This window comes from Myotis davidii, unplaced genomic scaffold, assembly GCF_000327345.1.
Source record: "Myotis davidii unplaced genomic scaffold, ASM32734v1 scaffold573, whole genome shotgun sequence".
NCBI classification, from domain to species: domain Eukaryota; kingdom Metazoa; phylum Chordata; class Mammalia; order Chiroptera; family Vespertilionidae; genus Myotis; species Myotis davidii.
In genome coordinates this window covers 4,313,427-4,336,047 of record NW_006285997.1, presented here as the reverse complement: position 1 = coordinate 4,336,047, position 22,621 = coordinate 4,313,427, and the positions used below count along the sequence as shown (strand labels likewise).

At 38.0% G+C, this 22,621-nt stretch overlaps 1 protein-coding gene across 1 annotated transcript in view; it reads left to right on the top strand.

Moving 5' to 3' along the window:
* BBS9 (Bardet-Biedl syndrome 9) overlaps positions 1 to 22,621 on the top strand; it is a 313,602-nt gene that overhangs the window by 125,383 nt on the left and 165,598 nt on the right. The window contains exons 11-15 of the mRNA XM_015559690.1: positions 4,389 to 4,465; positions 7,566 to 7,619; positions 13,049 to 13,151; positions 15,154 to 15,258; positions 17,186 to 17,200. Coding sequence (XP_015415176.1) covers positions 4,389 to 4,465; positions 7,566 to 7,619; positions 13,049 to 13,151; positions 15,154 to 15,258; positions 17,186 to 17,200 — 354 coding nt within the window. The remainder of the gene's footprint in view (positions 1 to 4,388; positions 4,466 to 7,565; positions 7,620 to 13,048; positions 13,152 to 15,153; positions 15,259 to 17,185; positions 17,201 to 22,621) is intronic.

Here is a 22,621-nt window from a genome sequence, read left to right as displayed (position 1 = left end):
TAGTGAAAGAAGAAAGAAAAGGATTTCTAAAATACATGTTACTTTGTCATCAAATAGTGATAGTTCTTTTATCTACATGTCAATCAGATCAGCAGATGTACACAATATGTAAGAATACTCAATGAACTTCCTTTTAACAACAACAAAAAAGGAACCTGTACCTCTTTGGTCAGTGGTTTCAGGCCTTCAGAAGAGCATTAAAGTTTAGAGTGGCCATTAACTTCTAATATCCCTGAAAAAAAGTTAGTTGCTTCTTTGAAAAGAAAACCAAAGCAATACATGAGTTATCACTTTGTTACTAAAAATGTAGTCATTTGCAGCTTAGCGATAGAATTTATGTTTGTAGTTAGCATCCACAGAGCATAGCCCGCGGTGTGCTGTTTCTAATGACTCAGAGGCTGATGGTATATTCAGTTCCTGAGTTTTGAATAACTCAATATTATCTTACTTTGGGATTCACAGGGGTATAATTTTATTGTAAATTAAAAGGAGAAACAAAACCCCAATCCTGCGTTTGAGTTGGACATGTGAAAGGCATTACTGCAAGTTCCCTTTTCAGGGTCAGGTAAAAGTTGTTTTTTTTTCTTCTTCTTAATGAGAAAAAATATGGACTATTTTCACGTAAAAGAAATGTTAAAACAAGTAGGAATAATAAAAGGAGAAGAGCATCAAAAGCCAACCAAAACCTCAGAGCCAGTCTTACTCCTGGTCCAATCACTTTATGAGATTTATGTATTTTTGAGTCTGAATTACCAAGACAAGAGTCAGAGGACTTTAGATAATATATTTAAAGAGTATGAATATTAAAATAAAATGATTATTCTTTGGCTTCGCACTTTCTCTTAGAAAGTTTTGAAAGTGAACCAGTGAAACTTAGGTCTTTTAATAACTTTCATTAGTTAAAAACCTATTTATTTGCTGTCAGCACCTCCCTGTCAAATAGAGAATAGTTAAAATTGGATGTATCAGATTGCACTATACAACCCCTCCCCCCATTTTTTGATACTATTGTTTTGGGATTAATGGAATTATAAGTCTCATTTTATTGTTTAAAAATGTAGTTGGGGAAGAGTGGCGTATATGTGAAACATGAAATTTCTAGAGTTCGTTAAATACATTTAATGTGGCTTTTCACTCCAAATTTTGTTTTTTTTGAGATTTTGTTCTTTCCATAAACAAAGTGCTAATGGTATTTTGATTACCATTTAATTGTGTTAACATTTCTCAGAAAAACCCCTTCCAGCTAAAAGTTATGTTTTTGGTGACCATAGTGATGCCCTTGGGTGAGAAGGGTTAGGTTGTTCTACTTGTCACTACCTTGATCCTTCTGTGTAATTTGAAATAACTGCTAATTAGGTTAGGGATGTGCCCATGGACTCGGGTTCAGAGTTCATTGTTTCCATAACCCCAAGTTCTCGTTGATATTTGAAGTGCTCTGCCCTTTCTCCACCATCATTTGGTTTTATTCCTGAAAAAGAAACAAAGAGAAATTTTTTAGAAAGAGAGACTTTTAAACTACTTTATTCTAGATACGGAAAAATGTAGTTTTCTTTACCCTTATAAATCGGTGGCATATTTTTTATTAAAATACCTGTAATTATGTAAAGTAGCAAATCGTTTCACTATAGAAGATTCTGAAAAATTAAAACTGAATTTTTTGAAGACCCTATTATTCATTTAAATGCCACTTATTTTCGTATAGTGACTTCAACTTACAAAAAATTTCAGTCTTGTGGGTTATGGTCAGTACTTAAAGAGCTTTTTTTTTTTCTTCAAAGCTAGAATTGCAGCAAAATTTAAAGCCAATTTAAAGAGTACATTTTGTTATACACATGGTGCATATTATCTACTGTAATAAAAAGGTTTTGAACCCGATTTTATGTGTGTAAGTTATATGAGGAATGTATGTTGTAAGCATGAAGTTATAGTAATAATTCCAGTATGGCTCATGGATTTTGAAGCTTTCTGTGCCCAACTCATTAGTGTGAATCCTGCCAACTGTTTCTATTACCAGCATCAACAGCTGTCGGTAGGCACTTTCAGAGATGGGGTTACCTGCCTGGCCGATGTGGCCCAGTGGTTAAGCATCAACCTATGAACCAGGAGGTCACGGTTCGATTCCCCGTCAGGGCACCTGCCTGGGTTGCGGGCTCTCTCCCAGTGGGGGACGTGCAGGAGGCAGCCGATCAATGATTCTCATCATTGTTGTTTCTATCGCTCTCTCTCCCTCCTCCTTCCTCTCTGAAATTAATAAAAAATATATTTTAAAAAAGAATTTAAAAAAAGATGGGGTTTCCCTATGATTTAGATAGTTGGTCATGCTCTACTTGGGTGAGTCAGGAGGAGTGGGTAGGATATGCCTTCAGGAAGGGCGGGAGCAGTGAGCTCCGGCATGTAGGTGAAAGTCTGCATCCCGATGAAGTAGGTCCAGGACAGCCGTGCTGCCGCAGTGGTGTGCTAGGAACACCGGCGCTTGGTGCCCGTGCTGGGATGTGTTGTTCGCTGTGTGGCTGTGCCCAGATGCAGTGGCGTCGGCCAGGCGGTGTGTCTCTTTCCCGGGGAGGCAGTGCGGCGATGGCAGACCAGGGTCGGTTTGGCAGTTGCACGGTCATCAGGGACTCCGCTTCCTCTCCTCCCAGGGCCTCTGCTGGTCCAGGGTGGCTTCTGGAACTGCTGCCCTCACATCTGCGGCTGAGTCAGCTCCTGGAGGATCCTTCCTGGAAGCCACACCCTGAGTAGCTTCTCTCTTCTCACTGGCCACTCCAGGCTGCGAAAGAGGCTGGGAAGTTAGGGTTTTAGCCGAGCACTTCGTTGCCTAGAATAAAATTGGGCTTCTTGAAGGATGGTTATTGGGTGGGCGATGAGCTGCCTCCTGTACTCTCACTAAGTTATGGAAATTCCTGTTCCAAATATTGCCGCGCTGCTGGGAATGCCTGCTGGAAGCGTAGGCAGGTCTGCTGTTGGCCAGACACGGATGGTTCATGTGGCTGCGTCCAGGGCTCTCCATCTGTCCAGCTGGCCCTTCTCAGCGTGTGGGGGTGTTCCTGGCGGGGTCCCCGGCGATTTCTGCAGTCCCAGGCGCATGTGCAAGTACGATTTCCAGGGAAGAAGAGAGGTGTTTCTCCCGAGTCTCCCCGTTTATTAGGGAGGAATAGCTTTCCCAGAAGCATGTACCAGAATCCCCCAACCCCACGCCCAACTTTCCTTGCGTCACAGCTGCCAGGATTAAGCCCCATGCTCATGCCTAAAACAACCAACCGTCAGGGGAATGAGGTGGACATAATTGGATTTGATCAACCCAATGACTTTGAGGTGAAGGTGAATGTCTCAACAGAATCAGGACTCTGGTAATGAAGGAGGCATGAAGGTGGATGGTAGGTGGGCAGCCAGCAGTGTGTCATGTACATGTGTGCATACACACGCGCACACACACACACACACACATTGCATAAATATTATTTATGTTCCTTGCTTATTTAGGATCTCTGTCAGTTATTCATAATATCGTATTATACACTATAAGCTTTTTTAAATAGTGTAATTTTAAGTTGTGAAAATAATATGAATATGGTGAAAGGAATTCAAACAGTACTAAAAGGGTAAAACCCCAGGTCCTACTCCATGCGATGAAAAGTAATCTTTATCAAGTGTGTCGTGTATTCTTTAGAAAATTGCTCATGTTTTTGTGATTTTTTTTTTTACAAATGCATATAAACACACTGTGCTACATCTTATTTTTTATTAATAGGCATAGCTTGGAATTTTTTTCTTTCGGTATATAAAGATAGCACTCTTACTTACAGCTCTGGGGTTTAGACCATTGCACAACATGGATATACCATAATTTAGTTAACTGTTTCCCTATTAATAGAAATATAGAGCTTTAGGTTGTTTTGTTTTTAATAAGTACCAGCAGCAGAGAACTTCCTTGGGCATGCCTGTGAGCTGGTAATAACTATCAAAATGTAAACTGTACGGATCCTGTCACCTAACAATTCTCCCCCCAAGCAGTGGGATTACTTACCTTTAAGAGTAATTACTTTCAAACCAACTTACCTTCAAAAGTGTTGCACTAACGTAGGCTTCCACCAGAAGTGAAGGAGAAGGCACTGAAGTTCCCAATACGGGTTAGGCAGTAGGTCACATCTTAGCTACTCTCTTTGGAGAAAGAGACAGTTTTTTTTTCTTAAAATATTGTAGAAGGGGAAGAATTAGCATCAAGCTTCTAATTCTGTAATGCATTAGTTTCTTTAATGTGTATGTTTATGGGTGTTTGGGATATATGGTATAGATAACTCTTAAAAACTATAAAGCAGGTTTTACTTTACGATAAAATGTCTTTTTAAAAAGAATTTCTTGTCTTTCTTTTCTTTTTTTCCAAATTATAGGTGTTTGGCCCATGACTGAGAGAGAAGATGACTTGAAAATTTCTGCCGTGGTTTCTCCTGACTTCGACTCCGTGTCTGTAGGTGTCTTTGCAGACGTTGAAAGGGTTGGTGATAGTGGGGACTCTGCTAAATTGGGGTCAAAATTTATTGGCTGAAATGATAGGCCTTCAAATAGAAGCTTTAGGGAGGATAACAATTTATAATCTTTGTTATTTTCTGGAAATAAACATCTCTAGCTTCCTGGGTGCAGTAAGGAGTTTCTAGCAGATATCTGTCTAAAAAGGGGGAGAGGAACAGTAGAAGGAGTTCTCACCATTACTCTGAATCTACCTTTTTTTAAAGTTTAACTTTAATTCTAATCCAGATGGATAATACCCCGCAAGATGTTTGTTGAAGGTTCAATGAAATAATGTTTATGAAAGGTTTAGCTCCGGGTTTGATAATTTACAATCTTTAATACATTATGGTGGCTGTGATGAGCTATCTGTGTGGAGTTTAAGAGAAACAGTTGGGCCAGGAATTATTCCTTCCCTTCTCCCCCCCGCCCCCTGCCCTGCTCCCCCTATTTTTGTCTGTGTGACCCAGGGCAAGTTATTTCATTTTCTTAGTCTCAATTTTCTCATCTGTAAAATGAGAAAAATAATAGAATCTCCTTTGTTGAATTGTTATGATAATTAACCAGCATCATCATCATAAAATTACATTTTAGATCTTCCAACATTATAATCACTACCACCACTACCACCACTACCGCCTCTACCGCTACCATTGCCACCATCTATGTTTCACTACTTGTGTCATTCACTGCCATATCTAGTGCCTGTCTTACTTGGGTGCTCAGAAGATACTTGCTCTCTGAGTGAATGAATAAAGCTGAGAAACAAGAAGATGAAAGGGGGACTTCCTTGGCTATGTTACCCCATCTCCTTGTTTAGTCTTCTGTAAGCACTTGTTAGATTCTGACTGGTTATGTCTCACTGCTTGCTGTTTGGGCAAAATCTATAAAGTTTTTCTGTGTCCATACCAAAAGCTGATCAATTTAGACAGTGATCGAATTCACTGGTTTTACTGTATTTGTGTCATATCTATAATAATAAAAGCATAATATGCTAATTAGACTGGATGTCCTTCCCGATGACCTTCTGGACGAAGCCAGGGTTGTGAGGGAAGCCCAGGTCCTGGGTGCCTGCTGGAGGGAAGCCCGGGTCCCAGGTGCCCAGAGGGAAGCCGATGCCGGCAGCCAGGGGAAGGAAGGCCTACTCTTGCACGAATTTCGTGCTTCGGGCCTCTAGTAATTATATAATTTTGCCTAGGAAATGACTTAATATCTAGGTAACAGAGCATAATAGAGTCAGTAGTTGTCATACGTTTTTCTGAGATTAATTTTAGTATAACAGCCAACCCATGTTGTGATAAAAATCACGTTAACATTGCTATAGTATAGTAAGTTGGGTACACTTAAAAAAATAGGACTCCATATGAAAGAAACATTCACCCAGCTGGTCACATAGTGGAAGCACTGTTTTAACATTGGCCGTTCAGCACACACCATTCCTCACTCTACCTGAAGGGTGTAGTCTGGTGGAACACTTCTGCTTAGTTAGCTGACAAATGTACACACATTTTCTTGCCTTGGGAATGATTCTTTTTTTCCTTTGGGTAACTTATATAATTTTTTTTTAGATTCTCTTAAACATAGGCTATTTGGAATGAGGAATTCCCTCTCTGTTCTTTGGCAACTTTTGATCTTTGAAGGAAAAGTCTTTATGTACTAGCACTAGATTGTAATGTATATTTCCCTGTTGGCAACCTGGAGTGCTGTTTCCTTTTAACTAGGTGTCTCTTTCCAGCTTCATTTTCCTGTCTCATTCTTTTTTTCCTTCATAAGAGATTCTTGAGAGTATCGTATTCATTCCATTGGAAAACATTAGCCCAACGATTTATGTGGCCATGGTGCTGTGGTGTCTTTGGAAAGCCATTTCTCTCTGACTATAGTCTTATTTCCCAAAGGGTGACTTGAAGTACCGAGGTGTTCAGACAATGGATTGAAAAGAGCAGGAAACAGGAGATGTTTGTTTCTTTTCTAGACACTTAGACAGCTAAATGTAAAACATTTCCTGGGTTTTAAGTAATACTATCCCCAAAAGCCTGGCTTAATATTTTATTTTGAATCATTAATATGAAAGCACACATCTGAAAACATAATATAATTTATATTAGAATGGGGTCTTTTATAGAGGAGGCAAGCATTGCTATCTTATCTTCTTGATTGAGTTGGATTCGAGTTTATATATGGTTTCTATGGCGTCATAAATATACTATGAATCTCCAACTCTTAACTATGCTGATGCTCATTATTTCATAGCAATCTCCATTGTTTAGATGTAAAAACATTCCAAATAGGTTAAGTGAAAGTACAGTTGATCTATTCATTGGTTGGATACAGATTTAGGACCTTAATTGTTCCCCAGGAATTCATATGAGTATTACTAAAATATATGTCCTCTCTCTGTTTTATTCTGTCACAGAGTGATAATTTTTCTCTCTCAATCTTCCACTCTAAAAAATAAAATACATAAAAATGTTATAAATTTTAAGGGAATGTTTGCTCTATTATACAATACTCTGAATTTCTTAAGTGGTAGAAACAGGTAGCCTGGGCTGATGCTCAAAGAGTGAACTAGTTTATGATATGAGCTGGTGAAAAAAAAGTCACACTCCTACTTTTATTTTATTTTCTAGGTGTAAGGCCCCTTAATCTTTTTATTATCAGTTACATGTCTTAGATACATATTCATATTATTAATAAGAATAAAGTACCTTTGGAAGTTAAAAATAAAAGGGCCGAAAAGGATAGCATAATGTTTATCTGGGAAATATAAGGAGGCCGTCTTCTGTGTAATATAAAGAACGAGTTAATAGAATTAATTAGTTTCAACATTCAAGTACATTTGGCAATAGAGCTTGGTAATAAGACCCTTTTTGGGGGGGGGGGTGTTTGAATATTACCTCATGACTTTCTAGATGAAGACGTCCGAAAAGCCACACGGACTCTTCTAGTCTGTCATCGGAGTGACGAGTCCTTTGCAATTGGTTCCCGATTTCGGCAGTGAGAAGTGTATGTTGACGTGTAATATTGAAACCATTGTTTCCTTCCTTCCTTCTGTGTGTTTACAGCAAGCTCCTGACGTTGAAGTGGGAACTGACCTTGTCCCTTCAGTCACAGTGAAGGTATTGTACAATGGCTCTAGACTGTGATGCGCACACAATAGTACACATTTCATCATGTTTGTCACTGTTGTCACCCTTTAAACAGCCAATGGAAATGTCATGCAAACACTTGGAGTTTGTATGCTTTCCTCAGCCTTGGGTGGTGAATTGATAACCTCATTGCTTTCTACAAATATGAAACTGATAATTGCATTCATAGCAATATGTACATAATAGAAACAATTGTTATGACTTATTCCTACCATTACTTAAATGTGTTGTATGATCCAGGGTCTTTTTTTCTAGAAACAATTAGCATTTTAAATATGCTAGAGGAATTGCGTCATCACATAGACCAACCAGTTGATTGAAGCATCATATATATATACGAGGGAATTATGTGAATGCTAATAATAGCTTTCTTCTAGGAATGACTATATGTGTGTTTGAAAAGAATTCCCAACCATCTATCTGCCATAATATTAGCTTTAAAGGGGTGTATTTATAGCAAGAAAATATTAAATGAAGAAGCCACAAAGTAGAGTAGTGACAAATTGATAGTCTTGAAAAAATAGAATATGAAGGATGTGGTTTTGGTTAAAATTTTTAGTCCCGTCATTATAGAATTTTAGACTAGGACTCAAATGGAGAACCCTCTTAAGGCATTTAGATTAAAGTGTGGTAATCAGTCAGCACATTATTAAGCTGACAATATTTATCACTGCCCAGAGCGTGGAGCCAGGGAAAGTTGTGGATCTTGGCGATTCGCTCAAAACTTGGACAGGGCCTCATATTTTCTTAGATTATGGGTTGCTGTCCTTGGAGGAGCTTGACAGGGTACCAGGCTCTACCAATTGTGTTCGCTTACACTGGGCCCGGCGGTGGCCCTAGTGTGGGGCTCTGTGGTATAAGTTGAAGGGAGCCCAATCTTTTAACAGTTTCCTAAGCTAATTTTTTTGGATTCTTGCCACTGGAAACAAGGGTGGTCTTTCCCCAGTCTCCCTCCCCTATTCAATCAAAGGCTCTATCTCATTAATACTTCTGAGTCTGGAAAAGCATTAGTGGCAAGAAATCAAACACTTAAGAAAAAAGAAACCCTTCAGAGTTCCAGGAATGATCTATAGACTTGTGTGGGGAAACCCTTTTTATGTCTATCTACTGATACTGTTCAGACACATACACATAATAACTCAGGCGCACACTATACATTGCAGAAAAGTCTCGTACCTCAACCAGATAACATTGCTCATGCTAATTTCCGCCCCCAGCTACTGCTGATGGCTACAAGGAAACACACCTTTCTGTCCCAGGCAGCTCTTAGGCTCTCCGGTGGAATAGCCACCTCCAGATGCTGGCATGACACTACGGGGGAAGTCTCCTTCACCGGTGGGTTACTGCGTTTGAGAATGACTCTAAGCCATTCCTAACGCTTCTTGTTGCCACTAAAGAACAGGAGAAAGAAGGCACCACACAGGGTCGCACACGGTCAGCCGGACTTCCGCAGCAGACACAATGCCTTCCTGATTCGGTCTGACAGTTTCTATACACATTTCTACTATAAATCTCCCCTTCTAGCCTTTTATAACAACAGCGGCCAAGATATATAAGCGTGCATGTTTCCATCATAATAAATCCTGTTAATTGAGAAAATGTTTCCATCCGTTCCACGTGAGCGAAGATGTGGCTGCCTTGAGTAAGTGTGCCTGATGGGAGAGTGGTTTGTTCATACCTGGCCTTTGGAGTCCTGGTTATACACCGAGGATAAAAAATTCAGTATTCTGTTTCCTAAGGATCATATTTCATTTTGTTAGGAGCAGAAAAGAGCATGGAAAATTCTTGTATTAATGTTTTATACTTTTCCCTTAATATTCTATAATTATTTTTCTCTTAAAATATGAAGTTTACGATCTAGCCAAGTCTTTAACTGTTTTTTTGGCTCAAACACAGCTCTTCTTTGTTCCTGTAGTTATTTTCGTCCCACATCTCCTTGATTCACTTTGGAAAGGGCCTCACCATTGTTGGGGTTCTGTAAGTCCATGTAGGAGAGCTCTCACGGTTGTGCCTCTACCAAATGCAGACACTTTTGTGACAATGTAAAGCTGTGTGACCTTTGTCTAAGTTCACGTTGCCAGGCCAGGCAGTCAGTCAGAGTGTCTGCTCGCTTACCCACAGCCCGGTACTACTTCCAGGATTGCTCACGTTCACTTTTAAAACCGAGCTTTCAGCTCTCTTGCACATACTGGCTTGATGGTCTCTGAAGCTCTGTCTTTAAAGTGTAAAATGGGGGCTCTCGTTCATGTGGAGAGTTGTTTTGAGACTTAACCCCAGTTGATTCAGAGCGTGGGCTCTGGATTCTGGCAGCCAGAAGTTCAACGGTGGTTCCCCCACTTACAATCAGAATGTCCCTGGGCGAATCATTTAGCCTCTCTGAGCCACAGTTTTCTTTTCTATAAAATGGTATATAGTAATGTAGCTGTTTCACCATGTTGCAAATAATAAATGAGATAATGCACATAAGTAATCTATTAGCCTGGTTCTATGAATATAGAAAGCTGCTAATGGTTATCATTAATGTGATTAATTAAAAATGTATGTATAGGCTAGCATCGTATTATTATTAATAGAAAGTATTAAAATGTGTTCCATTTGTTCAGCGGACTAGCTATTTGAAAGAATGTTGTCTGTGGTGCATATCTGGTTTCTTCTCATAATTGCCATCAGGGTTTGACTAGAAAGGCAGTAGGTTTACAATGGTCAGACGTCACTGAGGAAGCTTTGTTCGTGGGATGCAGATTCCCCTCATGTATTCCCAGGGCTGAAAGTAACAACTGAGGGTTCATTGTTCATTTGCTATGTTTACTGTATTTATCTGCATCAATAGTTGTCTTTTAAAAATTTTACTGTGCAAGTCAAAATTTCATGTTTAACTTATTTTTAAGTTGTACAAATATCCACATTGTTTAAAATTAATTCAAGGTATTTACTGAATCTAATTACATATATATATATATATATAATGTTTGTGGGCCAGTTGTATATTGCTGTACATGGTTTCTCTATTATATGTATGTATGTATGTATGTATTTATGTATATATAAATAAGGAATAGGTGATACATGCCTTTTATTTAAGAGAAACTTCAGAACTACTTTCCTTAAAAATAACTAAGCCCTTTCATTATGCCAGTTAATAATGAAATATATCTGTCTCATATACTAGTGCCTGGTAACTAGACTGCACTGACCCATAGCAAAGGTACGAGGTAGAGAATGCTCTTCAGCTCTGGTGATATTAGGTGTCACGTGAAGAGCAATACCCAGGTCTACTGTGAAAGTCTGTCCTACCACACCAGCATGTGCGCTCATCTAGGAGAGATTATTCAAAGAGACGGGGCCGTTTAGGAGATACGATCGAAAGAGAGAGCATGCCCAATGGAAGCCAGATCATTAAGCTTTTTCCTTGACAGCGTGAAAATGATGCCCCTTCTCATTGGCCAGGAAAGGTCACCAGGCTCATGGTTTCTATGCTGCTCCATCCCCAGCCACTTCCCGACACACTGCTACCCGAGTTCTTAGCCATTGATTCGAATCCGAGTGGGAAGGTTTCCAGCATCATCAAGCGAGAGCACCAGTTTGGAAGTCCAGCCAGCTCAGAGATGCAGCGGTGAATGCTGCCATTCTTTGACATTTTCTAGAATTAGTTATGTTGGATATTTTTTGGTTTAAGCCATAGAAGAAAATATAGTGCTTTGATATGTATCTAAGCTATGCATATATAATTAAGGAATAGGTGATACAAGTCTTGTACTTAAGAGAAATTTCAAGACTACTTTCCTTAAGGAAAAGTAAGGAAATCTTTTATATTAAATATATATTTTTTAATGTTTTCAGAGAGGAAGGGAGAGGGAGAGAAAGCTAGAAACATCAACGACGAGAGAGAATCATTGATTGGCTGCCTTCTTCACATCTCACCCTGGGGATCGAGCCTGAAACCTGGGCATGTGCCCTGACTGAGAATCGAACTGTGACCACCTGGTTCATAGGTCGATGCTCAACCACTGAGCTACACTGGCTGGGCAAAGTAAGGAAATATTTAGAGAATAATTGACTTGTGTACAATGTAATACACTGATACTGGTTAAGATAAATAATTCATGATGCCACATCTATATGAAAAGAAGAATGAACACATATAATATTTCATGGTGTAATTATTTATCAGCCATTGATGGCAGATATCTTCCTTTGCTTTTGATAGAACATTTCTAAGTTAAAAATTTAAAAATTTAAATTAAAAAATTAATTTAAATGAAAAAATTTTTAAATCATAGTTGACATACAATATGTTAGTTTTAGGTGTACAGCACAGTGATTGGGTATTTATATAACTTACAAAGTAATCACCTGGATAATGGTAGAAAATTTTTAATAGCTTTATTGAGATGTAATTTAGATACTATACAATTTACTCATTAAAAGTACATAATCCAGTGATTTTTAGCAGATTTGCAGAGTTGTTGAACTATCACCATAATTTAATTTGAGGACGTTTTCATTCCCCTTAAAAATGGCCCCATTCCTATTAGCTGTCACTTCCTGTTCCCTTCTCTCCTACTCCCGCCTCATTTCCCCTCTCCATCCCTCAGCAACTGCAAGTCTATATCTGCCCTTATAGATTTGCCTATTCTGGACATTTCATATAAATGAAATCATACAATATGTGTTTCTTTGTGTCTAGCTCCTTTTACTTAGCACACTACTTGTAAGGTTTGTCCATGTTGTAGCATGTGTGAGCACTTCATTTCTTTGTATTACTGGTTAGTATTTCATTGTATGGATATACTGCATTTTGTTTATCCAGTCATCAGCTGATGGACATTTGGGTTGTTTCTGCTTTTGGCTATTATGAATAATGCTGGTTTGAACCTTTGTGTACAAGTTTTTGCATGAACATATGTTTTCATTTCTCTTGGCATGGAATTGTGAGATTGTATGGTAAATTTATGTTTAATTTTTAAAGAAACTGTTAGACTTTGTGTGTGGCTGTACTTTTTTACATTCCCATCAGAATATATAAGGGTTCTAATTTTTCCACGTTCTTTCTAACACCTATTTCTATCTGACCTTTTGATTATAGTATTCTAGTGGCTGTGTAGTAGTATCTCATTGTGGTTTTAATTTGTATTTTGTAGCAGTTAAAGATATTGAGCATTTGTTTTTTAGCCTTTCCTGTGTCTTCTTTGGAGAAAAGTCTGTTTAACTTCAGGGTCCAGTCTCTGAGTAGGACACTTCATTCTACCACTTATGTTACATGTTATGTTTTGTAGCTTCTCATTTTTTCCCCCAGATGATGTTTCCTAATTATTTGTACTGATTTTTAAGTAGCTGTGATATGTTATTAATTTGGATAGAATATAATTTGTAGTTACTAATAATTTCTATTTCCTTAGGTCACACTGCAGAATCGAGTGGCATTGCAAAAAGCCAAATTATCAGTCTACGTGCAGCCACCTTTGGTATTGTCACGTGACCAATTCACTTTTGAATTGACCGGTGAGTGTTTGGTTTTGGCTTAAAGTCTATCATAGTTTGAGGTTTTCTTTTTTTTAAGTTAATTTTGTTTATTAGTGTATTCATTTCATGGATATATTTCTTGTCTGAATTGTGAGACTGGTATCTTCCTGAAATTAATGCTTGTGTTGTTTGGCTTCTGGTGTTTTCCCTCTAAGCATCAAGCATGGACATTCAATGAATGGTTGTTGAGTCTGAAGTAATTACAGATTTCCAAGGGCTTTCCTTAACTAGGTGGACCTGTAATTGTACTTAAACACTGTAATTTGGAAGGCTTTCTTTATTAGTGTTTCTCTAGTGAGCTATTTATTGAATCAGTAATGTTTGAAGAAAGAATATTGACTTTGGAGTCTGGCCGGAATTTGAATCCTGGCCCTGACTCTCACTCTATGTGTAACCTTGGGCAAACTACTTTAGTAATTACTTGGAGCCTCCGTTTTTTTTTTTAGTCTGCAGAAAGGGATAATGATGTCTTTCTTGTAGGGCTGTCTTGAGGATTTAATGAAAAAATGAATCTCTGTAAGGTATCTGCAATAATGCCTATATTAGGGCCCCTCTTGGCACAGAATCTCTTATCCCCTCCCACTTACATGTAAGTTGTCACTGATTCTGTTAAAGTGATTTCTGAATTATCTTTCTTTGTTTACTGTCACAGTTCAGCTGGGGAGCCTATGTCTTATTCAGGAAGTCAAGGACACCTCTCTCTCTTTTGCTTTTGTATAACCAACTCTTACCTGAATGCCTGGCAGATAGTGGGAACTCAGTAAATTACTCATTGAATGAGTGAAGGAATGGTTGAATGGCTGAAATAGTCTTGGACATGATACCTAACAATTGGTTTCTCATTTTATTTTCTAATTTTTATTTAAGAAATATTTTTATTGATTTCAGAGAAGAAGGGAGAGGTAGAAACATCAATGAGGAGAAAGAATCATTGAATCATTGGTTGGCTGTCTCTTGCATGCCCCCCACTGGGGTTCGAGCCCACAGCCTGGGCATGTGCCCCGACCAGGAATAGACCCTGTGACCTTCTGGTTTATATGTTGATGCTCAACTACTGAGCTACACCGGCTGAGCTGTTTTCTAAATTTTTACAATAATTTCAATTTATGGTTTTAAAATACATTCTGACCAATTTATTTTTCCAGTTACAAACCCGTTAGGGCTTTCTAATGCAGGTTGGGGATCAAATGCCTGATTACAGAAGGCTACGCGCCATCTGCTGTCTCTGTTGTTGTAGTTCCTTCACGTCCAGTCCCCTCCTTGGATTTTCCCTGCAGTCTTGTCCTGACCATGAGAAAGTGCTGTTTCCCACTCCCACAGTCTCTTGCCCTTTTGTACCCTTGTCTCTGTCCATGCTGCCTGTTCACCTGAGCGAAGAGAAGCAGTGGTGTAGAGTCTTCGGCCTCCTTGCTCTGAAGTCAGTTCCCAGCCGTGTCTTAGCTATATGACCTTGGGCAAGCCTCTTACTCTCTCTAGCCAGTTTCCTCCTGCATACCACCCCCTCCCATAACAATAACAAAAAAGAAAGGATTGGGGACAATAATACCACCCACCTTTTAGGATCATTGTGAGGATTAAGTGAATTAATCCATGTGAAGTGCTTAGGACAGTAGCTGGCATACAATATAGGCCTACAGTGGGGCCTTGACTTACAAGTTTAATTCGTTCCATGACGGAGCTCATAACTCAAATTACTTGTATGTCAAATCATTTTCACCATTACAATGAATTGAATGCTGGGCTGATGTTGTGGCGTTCACTGTGACGTTTGCTGCGCCAACTAGCAGTGGGGTATCTGAAGCTGGCTCGTAACCCGAATTTCAGCTCGCAACTCAAAGCAAAAAATCAGCTGAGAGACAGCTCGTATCTCGAAAAACTCGTTAGTTGGGACATTCGTAAGTCAAGGCCCCGCTGTAATTTGAATGGTTGTTAATCACTGTCAATAATTATGTAACTTCCATTACTTTCACATTGCTTATAGCACCAGAGATGACTAGAACAGTGGCCTTTTCTGTTTTTCTGAAAGGAAGTTATGCACCACCTGAATTGGAAGGAAATGCTGTTGTTTCTTATGCCAGACCAACAGGTAAACAAGATTAATCACTCCTTGGCACTTGTAGTTATGAGTGAAATGTTTAAATGGTAAGATGGGAAAACACGTTGTAAAATATTATTAAATGAAAAAAGATTCTTTTCTAGTGTTAAATAAAATTGTATGTCCAAGTTACATTAATGTGTTATGAATAATTAGTGATAAGTCAATTTAGTGGATTTCCATACAAAGTGTTTGATTCTATTTTTTCAGTTAATAGCAAATATGATATACCTTTACTCTCACTAAAAGAATGGTATATAGTCATACTTTATCTATTTGAACTAAAGAGAAAACCCTAGTCTGAATAAATGAAAGACTATTAGGGTTACTCTAACATTAGATTAATGTTCAGAGTTTTAGATATTGTTTTAGTGACCAATTACCCTTCAGTCGGTTTAAGAGCAGACCTAGTATAATTTGATCTGTATTTAAAAACAACAACCTCTTTTTAGGTTAAAAAGTTTATTTTTAATAAAATGATGGTTGCCAAAGGTCGGGGAAGGTGTGTAAAATGGGAAGATGTCGGTCAAAGGATTCATACTTCTAGAATGAGTAAGTTCCTGCGGGGGAGGAGGGTGTCTAATGTATAGTGTGATGACCATAATATACAATACTGTATGATATGCTTGAAAGTTGCTAAGAGAGTAGATCTCAAAAGTTATCACCACAAAAAATGATAGTTATATGAGGAGAAGGAGATATTAACTAACTTTATAGTGGTAATCTTTTTGCAATATATATGTGTATCAACTCATCACATTGTATACCTTAAACTTACATATGTCAGTAATATCTCAATAAAGTTGGAAAAAAAGGGGAAAAGGTTATCTTTAGTCCAGTTGAGATTCAATTATTATAAGTTTCAACTTAATTGAGTCAATCAATTTTATATATTTTTCCTGTATAGTTAATTTTTTATAGTAACAGTTTGACAGTTGATTGGTAGAAGAAGAGAATTCATCATTGCTTTTTGTCATTTAAGCAAACATGATTAAATGTAATGTAACTGATAATAAGGTATTTCAGCAGTGTTACATTTTAAAATTATTTCTATACAGTTTTTTTTAGTTCTTTTTCCTTCTACTGATGCCCACTTTGCTTATTTTAGTAATTTTTTTAATAATTATTGTAGTTTTTATTTTGCCTAAGGGAATTTTCAGGCTTATGTATTGACTATTTTATGCTCTGAGTTGATTTTATAACTTTAGTACATTTTCAAAGTGGACAAAATGCTTAAAAATATATTATAAAGTTGTAAATAAGTCTGTGAGCTGCTTTTTGCATGTATCAGTTTTGGCTATTATACTTTTCTATAGTCAGAATTTAAAAAAACTATAAATTATTGCTAAACAAAAGAGCATAGCATTAATTGGTTGAAAATATATTAGAAATTAAAGTAAAAAAAGTAGATAGAAGTAAAAGAATAGCAAGAATAGCAACTCACCCAAAGACATTACAGCATAGTGGTATCTACTGACTGAAATTATAATGTAAGCAAGACTAACTGGAAATATTATTATGATTATGTATTTGGTCTTTCATGCAACTGTTTTCCCAACAATGCATTTAATGCTCTTGATGCCATTTACGTACTGAGTTTGGTTTGCTGTTTGGCTAGATCATATATCTTTATCTCTTCTTGCCACTTTTGCACTGGAATAGCACACTCTCGTGGACTTCTGAGAATGGAAGTACAGATATATTGTTAGATTTCATTTATTCATGTTTTACTTGTCAATTGTGGATTAACCTTAGCTCATTTTTATTGGAGAGCAGTTTAAATCATCAGTGAGAATCTTGAAAAATTTAATTTATATTTTTAAGCAGATATGTATTAAATTTGTGTTGTAATTTTACCATAGGTAATTTGTTGCATTCTTTCTCCCCTAACCCTTTCTGCATTGCCTCTGATGGATAGATCGAAGTCCTGAAGGTAGGTAAGAAAAATAATTTAGAACTAAATGAATTTCTGAACTGAAATGTGGTCAGTGAATTGAGTTGGTATTATAACATGAATTAACTGTTTTTTATAAACTATTGTTTTAAATTAAATTTAGGGGATGACATTGGTTAATATAGTCATAGAGGCTTCAGCTGTGGGTTTCTATGTTATAGGACCTGCATATTGCACTGTGCCCACTACCCAAAGTCAGATCTCCTATCACCATATATGAGGACTCCGTTCACCCTTGACCCCCTTCCTCTGGCAACCACCACACTGCTGTTTGTGTCCACGAGTTTTAGGTTTAAATCCCACATATGAGTGAAATCATGTGGTTCCTAGCCTTTTCTTACGGATTTATTTCACTTAGCACAGTAGTCTCAAGGTTCATTGGTATTGTTGCAAATGGCAGTATTTCATTCTATGGACTGCTATTTTAACTATAGAAAACCTCTTTAAGGATGATTCATTTCCTTGATATGACTATGGAGAGTATACTACATGTTTCCTCTCAGAGAGACGTGCCATTTCGCAGAATCATGAGAAAGAACGAAGCTCCATATCTCTTAAAAAAATCAGGTGTCATTGACAAGTGATTTCTGTGACTGGCGATTTACCTGTATGCTCTGTTATCTTATTTTATTAAAATGAAGAAATAGTAAGGACACAAGGTATTTGCCACGGAGTTCTAAATTGTCTGTTTTCTCTGTGCCCCAACAGACCCACCTCTGTCTCTGGTCCCCATGCCATGCATGCTCAATTCTGTGGGCCTATTCTTTGTCTTGTTTAGAATTTATGGGGGAGTGCCATCCCAGGTCTGACCCCTTGAACTTGTCCGGGTCAGTATGAATTGTTAACCCATTTTGTATTCCTCCAAACCTTTGTTGATGAGTCTACTGTAAAACTGACCATAATGTGAATTTCATTAAATTTGTTCCTTTGAGTCCCCTAGTGGATTTTGAGCTCTCTGAGAGACAGGTTCGAGCACTCATCTTTGAATTATACAATATTAGGATAAATGACAGACACTATGAAAGAATCTTCTGCCCTAGCTGATTTGGCTTAGTGGAGAGAGTGCCAGCTTGTGGACTGAAGGGTCCTGGGTTCGATTCCAGTTAAGGGCACATGCCTTGGGTTGTAGGCTCGATCTTCAGTAGGAAGTGTGCAGGAGGCAGCCGATCAATGATTCTCTCTCATCATTAATGTTCCTATCTCTCTATCACTCTCCCCCTTCCCCTCTGAAATAAGTAAATAAATATATATTAAAAAATAATGAGACCATTATAAACTTTTGAACAATAATAGATACAGAGGCAGAGCTGCCTCAAACAGAGTGTCAAACTGCAGCGGGAAGGCCGGGGAGGGTTCGGGGGCGGGAGGTAGGGGGGTAAGAGATCAACCAATAAATAATTAAAAAAATATATATATAAAAAAGAAAGAATCTTCTACTTTGATTATTTTCCTCATAGACACAGACTTTATTTGGTTTATCTTCAAATTAGCTATTTAAGATAAATATTAGATAACAATGTCAATTCATTAATAAATACATAAAATACTTTAAAATAATGGCAATATTTACTCATAAAGTTTTGGTGATGCCAACTACCTTAGTTGCATAGTATTTGGAAGGTGAAAATGCACTTATGTGAGAAATATTTTAACAGAAGTATGTGATTAGCTTAATAACATAAAGTAAACTAGTCAAATTAGAATTTGGGTTATTAAAAAACTATTATTAATAAATTATATTTTACTTTCCAAGATTGCACATAGCTGATAAAATTTGCACTAACTTTTGTGAAATACCATATTCATATTATTTAAATGATTTGTTTCAGGTTAAAAAAATCAGTTAAGGTTATCATTGAAAGTAATTTATTCCCTCTTACTGTAAATTCAGTCCCAACCATTAGGGGGAAAATCATAATATATGGAAATTTGAGTATTTCAGTACAAAGCTACAGCTGGTTATAATAATCTCATGATATATTTTAAAATTATAATTAAGCTTTGGGGAGTCGAGTTGAAACACCCAGCTTCAGCTAGCAGGCAAGAAAATAAAGGCTGCCACTGAGCTCTCACTTACACACAAGGCTTCAGATTTCAAAGACGGTCCATTTCATTGACCTGATCTGTTCAGGCTGCAGTGCGGATAAGCAGTCTTGCTTTTACTCATGGCAAAGAGGGAAGCAAACGAGCTTTTATATTGTCCCATAAGAGTTAGTCTCCATGATTTCTGTGTTAAAATTACATGACATGGGAGGTGTAACAGGACTGCAGTTGGAGCACAGTACGTAGCCAGACATAACAGGAAGGGATCAAGGAAGTTCTGGCTACCAGACACCGCTACTGCTTGGGGCGCCTTGTTTTCAGTATGAAATGACTCTAGCAGGCCGCTGGAAAGAGTCCTACAGGCGCTGTGTGGAATTGTAATGCATATGCATAGTTATTCTACTTTGATATATATGCCTCCCCCCGCCCCCCCCTTTTTAAAGCGCATTTTGGCTTCCCTCTTGACAGTGATACTGGCTTTGGGTGTGCCAGGTGTAGTCAGAATTCTCTTCCTGGAAAAATGGTTCCATCAGGAGTGGTTTTGATGTGACTTCTTTCTCAGTGTTAAATAATTTTGTGATTAATTGTACCGAGTAGTTGCAACTGCCCATTTCCTCTAGCAGGCTAGAGAGGGAAGTGTTTGAAGGGGAGGCGATTATACTTGGTAAAGACTGCAGCACAAAGTCAGTCTGATGAATGAGTAGGCCAATATTTGAATATTATAAATGACCACTTTTTTTTCCCTCTCAGCTTAAAATTGAGTTGAATAAGCCTGTTTGCCAACAACATAGAGAAAATATCGCTGATGGTAGGCAAAGTTAGGACCAATTAGGCTCTTTCAACTGAGCGGAAAGCTAGTTGAAAGTCTTTGAATACATGTAATTCTTTCCTTCCTTATTATAGATGCACACATGTGCACACTCACACATATCTCCACGTGGTTCTTATGTACAATGGTAGCCCGAAGAATAATTGTAGCCAAATTTACATTTCAAGATTCTTAAGAAAATGTAAATCTCAATGGAAATGCGTCTCTGATAAATACCACAACTAAATACTAGAGATTGTATTTTGAAATGCTTGTTTTTTTAATTTGATGAGAATAATATACAATACTGGCATTGTAATTTTTAAAAAAAGATACGGTTTCTTTAAACTGGTTTCTGAAGGATTTAATATTTTCTTTTTAAATACATCTTTATTGATTTCAGAGAGGAAGGGAGAGGGAGAGAAAGATAGAAACATTTATGAGAGAGAATCATTGATCGGCTGCCTTCTATACACCCTCATTGGGGATCAAACCCACAACCCAGGCATGTGCCCTGACAGGGAATGGAACCGTCACTACTGAGCCATGCCAGGTGGGCAGATTTTATATTTCCCCCCCAAATGGTAAACTTTTCAAGTTGCCATCATTTTATAATCAAATTTTTAAGTATCATTTTCCAAAATAATGTTTTCCAAATGTCCTATGAAACAGGTTTACAGTTCCTAGAGAAAAAGGGAATTCTGGAGGGTTCTACAAATCTTAGCAATTGTAGACGGTTGCCCAAATATGCAATACTGTGTAAGGACCCTGTCTAGAGTTCGCGGGATATTCAAGGCCACTCTGAGCGTGGGAATCCTAATCAGGAGTGTTCAAGGCTAAGTTACTGTACGCAGGTGCAAGAAGCAAGGACACAGCTATCTTACTGTATGTATGCTGCGCAAGCATGCCCTTCTGTAACCCAAGATAGTGAGGTCACTATTTGGCAAGAAGCCTCTTTTGTCTAAGTTAGTATTAAAGTATGTTACTGACCAGCAGGCAGGGGTGCTGGGAGGCAGCTGCTTAGTGAGGCTGTGGCTCTAAAGATGGCTCCAGTATAGCTCCTATGTTGGAGGCTACTGCGACTTTGTAGGAAAGATGTATTGTTACCTAGCCGGTGTATGGCGACTGTATGGGACTTTACTTTGAAGGTCTGCTTTGTCTAAAAGCTCCTGTCGGAGCTTGGGCTACAATAAAGACTCTGTTATATACCCACAACTTCTCATGGCTTCTCTGTCGAATACCTGGAGTCCAAGGAGGTCCAGTCCCTGGCAGAGGGGCTTGGACCCAACATACTGTCATTAACTAACTTCACTGGACTGTGAATTGAGTTATAATGTATTTCCCTTGTTGGGTTTATTAGTGCTTATAAGCATTTGTTCCAGTTTCTGAAAACATATATATACCACCAGTTTCTTTAGCTCTGGCTTCTTAGAGATTTAGTACCAATATTCAGATATAGGCTCATTAGCATAAGGCTAGTGGTGTTAATCATGATTAAATTTTTTACCACAAATTCAATCAGTACCCGGTCTAGTGAAACAGAGCCACGGTCTTAGCAGTATAGTTTTAGAAGCACATTTACAGCCAGATTTTGTTTGAACAATTAGCTCAGACTTTGGTTCCAAGTACATAGAAGATCGCTTATTTTTGTGCAGAAAGAGTTATCCGAAGGTGAAACATTTCCCCCCACTATTCATTAAAAATGAAGGAAATGAAGATAGGTTTCAGGTTTTGAGGCTTTAATTTATCTATTGTAGAGGAAATATATTAGTAGATACAGTTCCATAATTTGGAGATATGTGGAATATATGAAATTGGAAAAACTAATGCGTCCTAATATTTTGTGTGTGGTGACATTCATAGTTATGCTTTGAGCAGTAGGTTAGATCATGCAACCATAATATTTTGAGTCGAAACATTTTACCATTGCCCTGGCTGGTGTGCTAAGTAGTTAGAGTCTTGGCCTGCACACCGAGGGATGCGGGTTCAATTCCCGGTCAAGTGCATGTTACCTGCGTTGCAGGTTTGATCCTAGGCCCCAGTTGGAGTGCACGCGGGAGGCAACCAACCCATGTGTCTCTTTCACATCACAGTCTCTCTCTCTCTCTCTCTCTCTCTCTCTCTCTCTCTCTCTCTCTCTCCTTTCCTTTTTTCTTTCCTCCCTCCTTCCCTTCTGCTCTTTCTAAAAAGCAATGAAAAAATATCCTCGGGTGAGGATTTAATTTTTTTTTTTTTTTTTTTTTGCCATTGCAAAGTACAAATACACATGCCTTTAAATCTCACAGAATGTCAGGATATATGTAATACCCTGGGACCTTTCTGAAGAGCCACAGTTATACTTTGCATCTAGGATTCCAGAAGTGAATTAAACATCTGTTGGTTATGAGCAAAAAACGAGCTACGTAAAATTTGATGGATAATAGATTATGTTGGAGAATGACAAATATGCTCCCCGTGCTCTGAAAAAGTCTTTAATTGACCTCGTATATCAACATGTTTCCATTGCTGATGATCTCTCGCTATCCCACTGAACAAGTAATACTGAAAAG